Source organism: Rhinatrema bivittatum, chromosome 6 (genome assembly GCF_901001135.1).
Source record: "Rhinatrema bivittatum chromosome 6, aRhiBiv1.1, whole genome shotgun sequence".
In the NCBI taxonomy this organism is placed as follows: domain Eukaryota; kingdom Metazoa; phylum Chordata; class Amphibia; order Gymnophiona; family Rhinatrematidae; genus Rhinatrema; species Rhinatrema bivittatum.
This window is the reverse complement of record NC_042620.1, coordinates 348,542,722-348,555,274: the sequence shown is the minus strand read 5'-3', so window position 1 is coordinate 348,555,274 and position 12,553 is coordinate 348,542,722. Positions and strand designations below refer to the sequence as shown.

At 46.4% G+C, this 12,553-nt stretch overlaps 1 protein-coding gene across 5 annotated transcripts in view; it reads left to right on the top strand.

Annotated features, from left to right (window-relative positions):
- Positions 1 to 12,553, top strand: part of LOC115094582 (transmembrane 9 superfamily member 2-like) — a 467,181-nt gene that overhangs the window by 51,898 nt on the left and 402,730 nt on the right. For all 5 annotated transcript variants that reach the window (XM_029607790.1, XM_029607789.1, XM_029607788.1 and 2 more), the window contains exons 2-5: positions 3,749 to 3,816; positions 4,007 to 4,100; positions 8,239 to 8,366; positions 8,610 to 8,739. In XM_029607790.1, the coding sequence (XP_029463650.1) occupies positions 3,749 to 3,816; positions 4,007 to 4,100; positions 8,239 to 8,366; positions 8,610 to 8,739 (420 nt within the window). The remainder of the gene's footprint in view (positions 1 to 3,748; positions 3,817 to 4,006; positions 4,101 to 8,238; positions 8,367 to 8,609; positions 8,740 to 12,553) is intronic.

The window sequence follows — 12,553 nt, the reverse complement described above, 5'->3', positions numbered from 1 at the left end:
GCGGACAACTAGACCATCTCAGAGAGGGCATCCTCGACAGCCTAAAGCATCCAGACCTCAGCTTCCTCCACAAACAGGCCAAGCATCTGGATTTTGAAACCTTTCCAGAGAACAGCAGCCCCTCCACAAATCCAGAACCAGATTTACCAGTCTGAGGTCGAATCCATCACTTCATAACCAATTGGCTCAACATTACCACAGACCAATGGGTTATTTCCATCTTAACCCAGGGATACCGTCTAAGCTTCCTCATGGTACCCCAGGATTCACCACCCAATTCACTGTGGATTCAAAAAGATTACACAACTCTTTTAGAGTCAGAACTGTCAACTCTTCTGGGTGCCAAGGCCATGGAACCTGTTCCCCGAGCACAGCAGGGCAGAGGGTTCTACTCCCGCTAGTTTTTCATTCCAAAGAAATCAGGCGGCCTCTGCCCCATCTTAGACCTCCACAATCTCAACAAATTTCTATGAAAACAAAAATTCAGGATGGTGTCCTTGCGCACCATACTTCCCATTCTACAAAAAGGAGATTGGCTCTGTTCTCTGGATTTTCGAGATGCTTACGCTCACATTCCAATATTCCCACCTCACTGCAAGTACCTGCGCTTCCTAGTGGGACATCAACACTTTCAGTACCGGGTCCTGCCTTTCAGACTTGCCTCGGCACCCCATATATTTACAAAGTGCTTAGCAGTGGCTGCGACCCATCTACGCAAGAGTCACATACATCCCTTACCTGGACGATTGGCTGCTCAAGAGCCAATCCAAACAAGGAACTCTCGACACTCTCAAGCTCACTATAAATGTGCTACACTCGTTGGGATTTCTCATCAACTACCAAAAATCCCACCTGACTCTATCTCACCTCTTGACTTTCATCGGTGCGGATTTGGACACCACAGTAGCCAGAACCTTCCTACCCAACGACCGCGCAGACACGCTCTGCAAACTAGCTGTAACTCTGTGCACAAAGAACACAGCCTCAGCCCATCAATTCCTAACATTGCTAGGGCACATGCCTTCCACAATCCACGTCACACCTGTGGCCAGGCTGGCCATGAGAATAACTCAATGGACTTTGGCTTGGAGCCATTGAGATTTCAATCAACTGCTTTCATCTCAGATTCAAATAACCCACCAGTTACGTTTATCTCTTCTCTGGTGGATGAACAAGAACAACTTGATAACAGGTCTACCCTTCCATCAACCAGTTCCGCAAATAACTTTGACCACAGATGCATCCACCTTGGGTTGGGGGAGCACATGTGAGCAATCTTCAAACTCGGGGTACTTGGACAAAGCTCGAAGCAACTTTTCAGATCAACTTCTTAGAGCTTCGAGCTATACATTATGCTCTCTATGCATTCAAGGACTGCCTTTCACACAAGACTGTTCTCATGCAAACAGACAACACAGTTGCCATGTGATACCTGAACAAACAGGGAGGCACGGGCTCTTATGTCCTCTGCCAAGAAGCCGCGCAGATCTGGGACTGGGCCCTAACACATTCCATGTTTCTTCGGGCCACTTACCTGGCAGGCATACAGAACGTAGTAGCAGATCGCCTCAGCCGACAGTTCCATCCCCACGAGTGCTCCCTGGATCCTGTGGTAACGACCAGAATCTTCCAATGCTGGGGTCAACCAACAATAGACCTCTTTGCATCCAAACTGAATCACAAAGTGGATAGATTCTGCTCCCTGCACAGGCAGTGAAACAAATTAGCCATGGACGCCTTTACTTGCCCCTGGAACTCAGGCCTCTTATTCGCGTATCCCCCAATACTGCTGATAGCCAAAACTCTCGTGAAGCTGCAACAGGACAAAGGGTCAATGATACTCATAGCCCCGTATTGGCCTCAACAAGTGTGGTTTCCCATACTTCTCGACCTCTCGATCAGAGAAACAATTCGCCTGGGCACATCGCCCACTCTCATAACTCAGAACCAAGGCAAGTAATTCCATCCAAACCTTCAAACCCTATTCCTCACAGCTTGGATGTTGAAAGCTTGATCCTCCAACCGTTCAACCTTTCAACTGATGTCTCTCAAGTGCAAGTAGCTTCACGAAGGCCTTCCACACGAAAATTCTATCGTTCTAAGTGGACTAGATTTACCATATGGTGCATGCAAAAAGGCATAGACCCTTTTTCTGCCCCACTCCATCTTTATTAGACTATCTCTGACACCTTTCAGACTCTGATCTCCAGACCTCTTCGGTGAGGGTACACCTGAGTGCCATCTCAGTGTACCACAGGGAGTAGGAAATGCCCCAGTAACAGCGCAACCCCTTGTGAGTAGATTTATGAAGGGTCTATTACAACTTAAGCCCCCTTTATGGCCACCAGTCACTGAATGGGACCTAAATGTAGTACTTACAAGGCTCATGCACTCCCCGTTTGAGCCTATAGGCACCTGCGATGTTAGATCTTACATGGAAAGTTCTCTTCCTAGTAGCCATTACATCTGCTTGAAGGGTTAGTGAGTTACAAGCACTTGTTACATACTCACCGTATACCAGATTCCTACATGACAGAGTAGTCCTCCGTACTCACCCTAAATTCATTCCCAAGATAGTTACTGATTTCCACGAATCAGTCTACAGTCTTGCCCACATTTTTCCCAAGACACCTCTCACCAGTGCAAGAAGGTTTTATACACTTTGGACTGTAAATGTGCACTTGCATTTTATCTAGACCGCACTGCACTCCATAGAAAATCCACCCAACGTTTTGTTTCTTTTGATAAAAACAAACCAGGAGTTGCAGTGGGAAAACAAACTCTCTCCAATTGGCTAGCACTGTATTGAATTATGCTATGACAAAGCAGGCCTTCCTCTCCAGGGACGAATGAAGGTGCACTCAGTGAGAGCCACGGCAACCTCAGTAGCACACAATCATTCCATACCGATTGCTGACATCTGTAAAGCTGCAACATGGACCTCTCTTCACACATTTGCAGCGCATTACTGCTTGGACAAGGAAGGACGCCAAAATTCAGCCTTTGGCCAATCTGTCTTAAAGAACTTATTTCCAGTATAATCCCAACTCCTTCCACATCCAAACTGCTGTGATTTTCAGGCTGCCTCATTTTTCCCAACAGCACACCACTGGTTGCGCCTGTTGCACAACTTGTGCTGTTGGTCCATTAAATATGATGTCAGCCTGTAGCTTGCTAATTACCCATATGTGAGGATTGCCATCCTGATTGTCCTGGGAGAAAGCAGAGTTGCTCCTGTAACAGGTGTTCTCCCAGGACAGCAGGATGTAGTCCTCATGAAACTCACCGCCACCCCACGGAGTTGGGTCCGAAACGTTTTATTTTATTTTTCGCTCGCACCTTTTGCTACAAACGAGACTGAAGGGAGACCCCTATGGCTCGAGGGATCATGGCATGCTGGGCATGCTCAGTGTGCCAGTCAAAAGTTCTAGAAACTTTGATAGAAAAGTTTTCTGTGATAGGGCTCTGTCCAGTGACGTCACTCATATGTGAGGACTACATCCTGCTGCCTGGGAGAACACCTGTTACAGGTAAGCGAGACTGCTTTCTGTAGTATTGTGGCAGGAAGGGAAATAGGCAGGCTAGATGGATCTTCCACTCTTTATTTATGTTTCTTTTCTTCTGTGGGTAACTAAGAAATAAGCTGGTGGGCCAGTGTTAAATTTGCTGATGATTGGATCTCTGTATGATGGTTATGCACCATGGGAAAAAGTGAAATATTAACACTTTTTTTTTTATTTTTTTTTAGTCACAAATTGAATTGTTTGTTAATAGACTGGACTCTGTAGAATCAGTTCTACCGTATGAATATGACGCGTAAGTATGACAACCTATAATTTGATAGAATTCATGCAAAACTGTTCATAGAATGAGCTGAAGTCAATATAGTATGTTTGGAAACTTGTTTTTAAGCATCCATTGTAGAATATGTAATTTAGATACCAGCTACTACCTCAGGTTCCAGGTGCAATACTGACATGCTTAAAGAATGAAGTTTGCTTTGCAGGTTTGACTTCTGTCAAGATAAGATGGAGCAACGACCTTCTGAAAATCTTGGGCAAGTTCTCTTTGGAGAAAGAATAGCATCATCACCCTACAAGGTTAGTATGGCATTCGTGTGGTCATTAGGCACACTTGAAATCCAGACTCCCTGCCTGCTCAGACTTTAAGGGCACTGAAAACTGCTATTGAAAATTCTCCATTGTATGCTTATTCCCTACAGCTGCGGCCTCCCCTCCTCCCAATTTCATGTCAAGCTCATCCTGCAAATGTCAATGCACCTGCGTAACCTGCCATTTCCTAGCGTGTAGCAGATGGACTCAGAACAAATGGGTATAGTGTGCTCGTGCTAGCAGTTGGAGACGGATCTGACGTCAGCACGTAGTACATATACCAGGGGGTTATAATTTAAAGCAAAAAGGTCAGATACATTTGGACCCAAAAAAATACCCAAATATTTGATTGCTGATTTAGCCCATTGGAAAGGGAAATGTTCTTTAAGATAATTAACCTCAGCAGCTGAGAGATTAATATTAAGAATATCTGATTTCTCGGCACTTACTTTAAAGCCCGATACCCTACTGAAACTGGCCATTTCTGAGACAGCATCCTCCAAAGAAGTGGCCGGGTCAGACAGGACAAGCATTATGTCATCTGCAAATAGCGAAATTTTAAGTGCCACCTGTCCCATCTGTTACCCCTTAATACTCGGTGAAGGCCAAATATTTGTAGCTAAGGTCTCTAAGAATAGAGCGAATAATAGGGGGGAGAGAGGGCATCCCTGCTGGGTAACTCGGCCAATACAAAATTCCTGGCTATACCCCCTATTCGCTTTTACTTTAGCTTTGGGAGAGCAATACAGTTGCCTCAACCACTGTAAAAAGTGTTCTCCAAATTGTAGCTTTTTTTTAATACCGCAAACAAAAATGGACAATGTACGAGGTCAAAGGCCTTTTCTGCATCAATCCATAGAAGAACTGCGGGGGTACCAGCTTTCTTTGCCCACCATATTAGGTCGACAATTTTGTGAAAGTTAGCTGCTAAGTGGTATGGGATGAACCTGACCTGGTCAGTGTGAACCAGATGGGGCAGAAATCAAGTCATTCAAAGGGCTAAGATTCTGGCCAGATTTTTAATCTAAATTAATTAATGCTATGGTTCTGTATGAGCTGCACAAAGACGGGTCCCTGCCAGACTTTGCTAAGATTGTTATGCCAGCTATATTAGAGTGAGGATGGATGGCTCTACCTGCACGGAGATCATTGAAAAAGGCCATCATTGGCTCAGCTAAGGTGTTGGATAGTTTATGGTAGTATGCACTGGAAAATCTGTCTAGGCCCGGCTCTTTGTTAGCCTTAAGCAATTTGATTACTTGCACTACTTCGGAGGTAGAGATAGGGGAATCCAGAAATTGCCTCTGGGTTGTGGTCAGGGCTGGCAGGGACAGAGATTGTAAATAAGGCTCTATTTCCTGATCTTGTATGGTTGTATCTCTGCTATAAAGTTTGGAATAAAAATCTGAAAAACATTGGATTTCATTAGTTTCCATGCTGATATTACCGGAGGTATTCTTAATCTTAGAGATAATAGTCTGTGCAACTCTGGATTTGAGTTGGGCTTGCTTATTAAATGCGAATCATTTTCAAATTCAATTGAGTTCAGAATGGCAGAATAAATCGAAAGTGAGAAAAGTGGCTAGAAGAACCGATATCCATGCAATCCAGCAATGGTAAGTAAACTTTACCCTCCCTAAAACCCCCTGTAATGTTGATCTGTATATACCTCCCCACGGATCCCCTTCCATGGTGGGGGGGGGGGGGGGAAATGCCACCACCCAAATAAGAACCTCCAAATCTCACCCCCCAACCCCACCCGAGTGAAAAACATATCAAATTAACTGCAAGTCTAAGCCTTAATAGTCTGTATCGGATCATAGAAGGAACCAATTTAGGAGTAAGATGCAGCATCCAACTACAGTAAGAGCAGTAATTAAAAATAGCGTCTGAGATTTGTAATAGACTGCTAGAGAAGTTCAGCCCTGATCGGAGAGCGGTTCCTGGGTGTTAGCGTAATGGTGTTTCGCTCGGCGAGTGCTCTGCCTGACTTGACGCCATCTTGGAGTAGTGTAGTAGCAATTGCCACATCAGCCTGTCTGAAAACCTCCACCACTTCTGGCAGTGTTTTAATATGATATGAGATGCCTTTGAGCAAGAAAAGGAGGACAAACAGAAGTGCCCATCGATGCCACACATTCTCCTTTCGGAGGGCTCGAGTGACTTCCCTAAGCTCAAACCTTTTCCTCAGGGTACTAGGTGCCAAATCCTGGAAGATTGAAATATTATTTCCTTTCCACATACATTCAGGCTTTTTCCAAGCCCATAGCCATTATGTCCTCTTTTTGGGAGAAACTCTGCAAATTCACCACGATGTCCCTGGGTTTATTATCTCTCCAGGGTCCAAGAGCTCTGTGAGCTCTTTCGATTTTAACATTAATCTCCAGGGTCTGCGGTGCGACCATGTCTGTGTCTCCCTGGCCCAGGAGGTGTGCACAGATTTCTGCAGCTACTCTGTGGCAGTTATCATAGTCCTACGTTTCAGGGACACCTTTAATTCAAATGTTGGCTCATCTGGAGCGGTTTTCCAGATCTTCTAATTTTTTCTCGATCCTCGAGAGTTCCTCTGATAAGGTCTTATTGCACTCTGCAAGCATATTTATAGCCACACCATGATTTTCCGTTCTGGAATCTATGTCGACAACTCTATGACCTAAGGCCATCAAATCTTCACGCACCTCAGTTATGGATGGCAAGAGGTCGGCTTTATGCTGCTGCATATCTGCCCTCAGCTCCAAAAATCACTCTGAGCTCTGTCTTTGATGGAAAGTCTCCCGATTCGATTGTGCTGCCGGATTTTGGAGGCGGCACAGAGGGTAAGGCCTCATCACTCTCATGCGTATTATCCCCCTCTGCAGATCCCTTGGCTGCTATCTTCGGGCATGAGCTCCGGGGCGATTTTGCTGAATGAAAACTGTTTCAGATCTGCTGTGCCCTTATGAGTAGCCATCTGGACAGTATAAATAGAATCAGGCGCCGTTAGAAATCGGGTTGACTTGCTTCCACATAGTTTTGAGCTTCTTTTAAGGATTTAGCGTGTCGGGTGATGGAGGAGGATCGCATTCAGGCGTCCATCTTGGTTTGTGGCAAACCGCCACACGCCCCCCCCCCCCCCCCCCCCACAATGGCTTTTTGAAGAGAATACTGAATGGCTGAGGTCACTGCAGGGGTATATCTAGGGTGACAGCTTTGATACCTGACTCCGTTTCCATCTGCTAGCAGGGGAGCACCTAACCCATTGATTGAGTCAGTCTGTCTACGCTAAGGAAAATGAAATTATCAGGTAAGTAATTTCTCCATTTCTTTTCAACGAGTCCAAGAGATGCTGGTCAAATCTGATATTTTCCATTCTAAAAAACTGGAGAATATTGAGAATTCCATTCATTATTTAAACCTTAGGATATTTAATTTTCCTCAAACCAATTTGATTTCTCCCATTGATATGTTTGAAAAATATACATCCGAGGTTTTGAAAATACCTACTGAAGCAATGCCTACTATAGCCAAAGCTTATTTGACAAAGTCTTCAGATAGAATTTGACTGACCAAGCTCGAGAGCCGGACTTGGATCTGACCCAGCTCTTGGAATCTTCAATGGACATAGTGATTTCTAGACGTGGGACTTTTTTTTTTATTTCTTTTATTTTTTCTCAAGATAGAAAAAAGTCCCTTTTCGTTGGTCAGCGAGTCTGGATATATCCTGACATTATATGCTCCACTCAGGAACGGCGAAAACATTTTTCAGTGCGTTCAGAGGTCGTGGCACTTGGTGAAAATTTATTTTGCGATTCCCCTGTCAATATGTTGTTGTTCATCTTGGACCTAAACATGTATACTTTGATCCTGTCCATTTACATACTTATTTTGATGCCCATCCCCTGGCTTATTCTGCATAACCATTATTTATCAGTATTTGAATATTTTTTTTATTAGGCATTGTCTCTTATTTCCAATTTTTCTTAGGAGCTTATTGTATCAATATATACTGCTCCTTTTTCATCTTGGATCTCTCCTTTTTACTTAATATTACATGGGATTTGATTTGTGCCTAATATGGAATGTATTTCTTTATTAACTTACTATTCCTGGAGTAGATTGACTTTTTTTTTCTGTTTTTTACTTATAGTTTACATTCAGCAAACAGGAAACATGTAATATAACTTGTGCCAAATCTTATGAACCAAACAACAGTGGGGATAAGATCAAGCTGGACTTCTTAAAGAAAGGAATGCAACTGAATTATCAGCATCACTGGTGGGTTGATGTGCATAAATCTGTAAAGAGCAGTGCAAGACTGATGAGATTTTAACTTAATGAACCATGCCCTAAAATGAAACCTCTTATAATTTATAAGCTATATTTCATATTCTAGTTTTATAATATATGTCTAATTGTTGCATGTTATCCTAAATATATGTAACAATTGTATAAAAATCTGTATGGCCAGAAAGAGCTAAGGGTGTATGTCTTTTTTGGACTTTTTACTTTTGTGTGCAGGATCATTGATAACATGCCTGTGACGTGGTGTTATGATGTGGAAGATGGGCAACAGTATTGTAATCCAGGATTTCCAATAGGATGTTTTGTTACTCCAGATGGCCAACCAAAAGATGCTTGCATTATCGATGTAAGTGGTCATAGTCATCTAATTCTTTATTTTGACATATTACGAACTGTCTGTGGTTTCTGAGCAATACTCTGTTAGGATGATTTATTTGGCATGTGCATAGTCACTGATCCAAGTAATAGTATTATCAGTGGCTAAATGGAGTTCCTGAAGCCCTTTCTCCAGTTTAATTGGGGAACATCCTTCAACTGTGTGGGTCATAATTTTGAACCACATCCTAGCTGCAGCCCATTGATATTGAATAGCAGTAGATAGTCCTTGGCTGGTCAGAAAGTGATTTAGGAGAACCCATGGACACAGAGGAAGCTTGAACAGTAGGGTCTGAGATTATTTAGTGGTTTCTAAGAGATGATTTTTCTTGTCAGTACTCTTGCCATAGATTCTCAGCTGTTACGTCTTGACACATTGGACATAGCCAAATGGTATGATGTGGTAGTAGACCTGCTGCTGGCAAGTTAAGGAAATCATTGAGCAAGGGCAGGCTTGAACATGAGTAGGCTCCAGGAGCTTTTTCATAGTAATAACCCTCCGATGTATGGGTGAGCTATTGCTCAGTTTGGGTAGCTGAGGAGATTATATTGATATGAAAGTGCCAGTATTGATAGGCATTGTGGAGTTAAGTTAACAATAAGAGGAGGAGGGACATCAAATACTGTACAATGTCCATAAAGTTCCAAGAACGGTTTTTATTTATTTTATTTAGTTATTTATTTATATACCGTTTTATAAAAAATAAATATGAAAATATCAGAGCAGCCAAACGGAAACTCAGAAAAAAAGAGAAATCATGGAGAAACAACAAAATAACCACACTACTAAACGCATACAGAACTCAATTAGCTGAATACAAAAAACTCATCCATAAAACAAAAAAGACTTCTACACTAACAAAATAAACAAATACCAACAAAACCCTGTTCCCTGTACGTACCAGGATCAGTCCAGGACACCTGGGTTGTGACTCCGCACCAGTAGATGGAGACAGATTAAAACTTGTGGGCGGAGCCATATATAAGCCCCTGTGCCAGTCACAGCCCCTCAGTCTTACTCTGTCTCCAGTAGATGGTGCAGGTCCAGTCACAGCCCTGCCTGACCTGATTCTGGTTGTTTGTCAGGTTTGATTTTTCATTTAGTTTTTGGTTAGGTCTGATTTTTTTAACTAAATTGGGTTTTCTTTTTAATTCTTTCCCGGTTGCCCTGCCTCCCAGGGGAGTTGAGAGGTCCTGAGGGGACTACCCTCCCCCGGTTGAGGCCGCTGCCAGGGTTGAGGACCCGGCTGAACTAGTGGCAGCGTCAGGGGTGACACCAGGGAGCCTGGTTCACTCACCCCTGCAGGAATAAGGGCTTTTCAGAACCAGGGACAGCGATTTTTTTATTAAAAAAAAAAAAAAAAAAGTTTTACTTTTGTTTTTGCGGCTCTCTGTTGCCTGGCGTCGCCGCTCCGTTTTAGTCGGTGGGGGGGGCGTCGTTGGCAGGGGGGAGGTCGCCGAATTGCGCCGTTTGCTTATTTTGAATTTTTTTCTGCTTGTGGTAATTTTTTCGCTGCGGCTCCGTTTTTTTTTTTTTTTTTTTCTTCCCGCGTTTCTCGCCGGCATGCCGCGTGCTGCACAGTGCAGGGCCTGCGGCTCTGCGCGCGCGTCTCTCAAGGGACAGCCTTTGTTCGGCCTGCGTCCCGGGTGATGAGGGACCTTCGGTAGCGCCGCGGGGGGCTCGTTCCCGGGTCGCGCGTTCGCCGTCGCGCGGTGGTAGCTCCGCTGACAGGCCTCAGGATCTTTTCCCGGTCAGTGCGGGAGTGGCGGCCATTTTGGCCACCGGACGGGAAATTTCGCGGGAAACGGTGGGGGCCTCTTCCTTTCCTCCCGCGCTTTCCCCGCAGCGTGTCACGGCGGGGGAGGTTCCCTCGGAGGGGCTTCGGTCCCAGGGGGCTTCCGAGGGTGATTCTTCGGATTCTGGTGAATTTTCTGAGGATTTTGCGCTGTTACTGCGCAAAGTCCTCAGATACAAGCGCAGCAGGCGCAGCCGGGGGAATGGCTCGCGTGCGGCCGACCACGGGTCCCCTCTACGGAAAAAGAAAGCCAGGAAGGGCGCGGAGATCGCCCACGCTGCGTCCCGGGGGAAGCGGCCTCCCAGGGGGGTGCCGCAAGAATCGGTTCCCGAGGATTCCCCTGGGGATGATACGGAGTCCTCCGAGGAGCCCCTGACGGGGGCCGGGAAGGCAGCAGTGGATGGTACTGCACAGCCCATTGCAGAGAAACCTGCTCAGGCTGCAGAAGGGGACGACCCCAAGGTGGTGCGGCTATTCCGCAGAGAGGAACTGGCACCTCTCATCCCGGCCATTCTCCAAGAATTGGGAATTGAAGCTCCTCCGGTGGTGGTCCGCCAGGAGGCGAATATGGATCCTGTTCTGCTCGGCCTCACTGGACCGGCGGTCGCCTTCCCTTTTCATTTCTCGTCCACGGATATCCTTTTCAAGGCATGGGATACTCCGGAGTTAGGTTTGAAAGTCAGCAAGGCCATGGATAAACTCTATCCTTTACCGGAGGACGCGCTGGAGCTCCTCCGACTCCCAAAGGTGGATTCGGCGGTGTCCGCTGTCACGAAGAGGTCTACCATCCCTGTCACGGGAGCGACGGCCCTCCGGGATATTCAAGACCGAAAGTTGGAGGTACAGCTCAAAAAGATTTTTGAGGTTTCCGCCCTGGGAGTGCGGGCCGCCATTTGCACAAACTTTGCTATGCGAGCTAGTCTGCGCTGGGCCCAGGTACTGCAGGCGAATGCGGGTCTCTCTCCGGAGGAGGCTTCCCAAGCAGACAGGTTGGAAGCAGCTATCGCATATGGGGCCGATGCGCTCCATGATCTTTTACGCACTTCAGCTAGGTCCATGGTGGCAGCGGTGTCGGCACGCCGTCTCCTTTGGCTGCGCAACTGGGCGGCGGATGGTTTGTCCAAGGCTCACCTCGGAGCATTGCCCTTCAAAGGGAAATTGCTGTTTGGAAAGGAGTTAGATGACTTGATGGTTTCCCTGGGTGAGAACCGAGCGTTTAGGCTGCCAGAGGATAGGACCCGGTCGCGCTCTTCGTTTTCCGGCAGAGCCCGTTTCCGGGGTCCCCGGAAGTCTAGGCCGCAAAGAACCACCGGACCCTCGTATAGGCCGGCTTCTTCTCGAAACACTCATTGGCAGCAGTCCTTTCGGGGCAAACGCTTTGGCAGGCAAGGAGGGGCCCCGTCGGGTGCGGGTTCCAAGCCTTCGCAATGAAGTTCGGCCGGCCCATCCCTCGTCGCGCCCTCAGCACGCTGTTCCAAACGTGGGGGCGCGTCTATCCTTATTTCTCGAGGAATGGGCCAACATGACGTCGGATCAGTGGGTCCTCGACGTGATAAGACACGGCTACGAGTTAGATTTTGCTCGCATCCCAGCGGACAAGTTCCTGGTCTCGCCTTGCAAGGATCCCAAGAAGAAGGCAGCGGTGCTAGACACCATCCGAAGACTAGAAAGCTTGGGGGCCATCTCTCCAGTTCCGGCCGATCAGTACGGCAAAGGCCGGTACTCCATTTACTTCATAGTTCCCAAGAAGGACGGCACTTTCCGCCCCATACTGGATCTGAAAGGAGTCAACAGATGCCTTCGGGTCCCTCACTTCAAGATGGAAACCATTCGTTCGGTGATCGCGTCAGTGCGGCCAGGCGAATTCCTTGCGTCACTAGATCTCACAGAAGCATACCTTCATGTGGGCATCCAACCAGCGTTCCAGCGGTTCCTGCGGTTTTGCATTCTGGGAAGACACTTCCAGTTCCGGGCTCTTCCGTTCGGCCT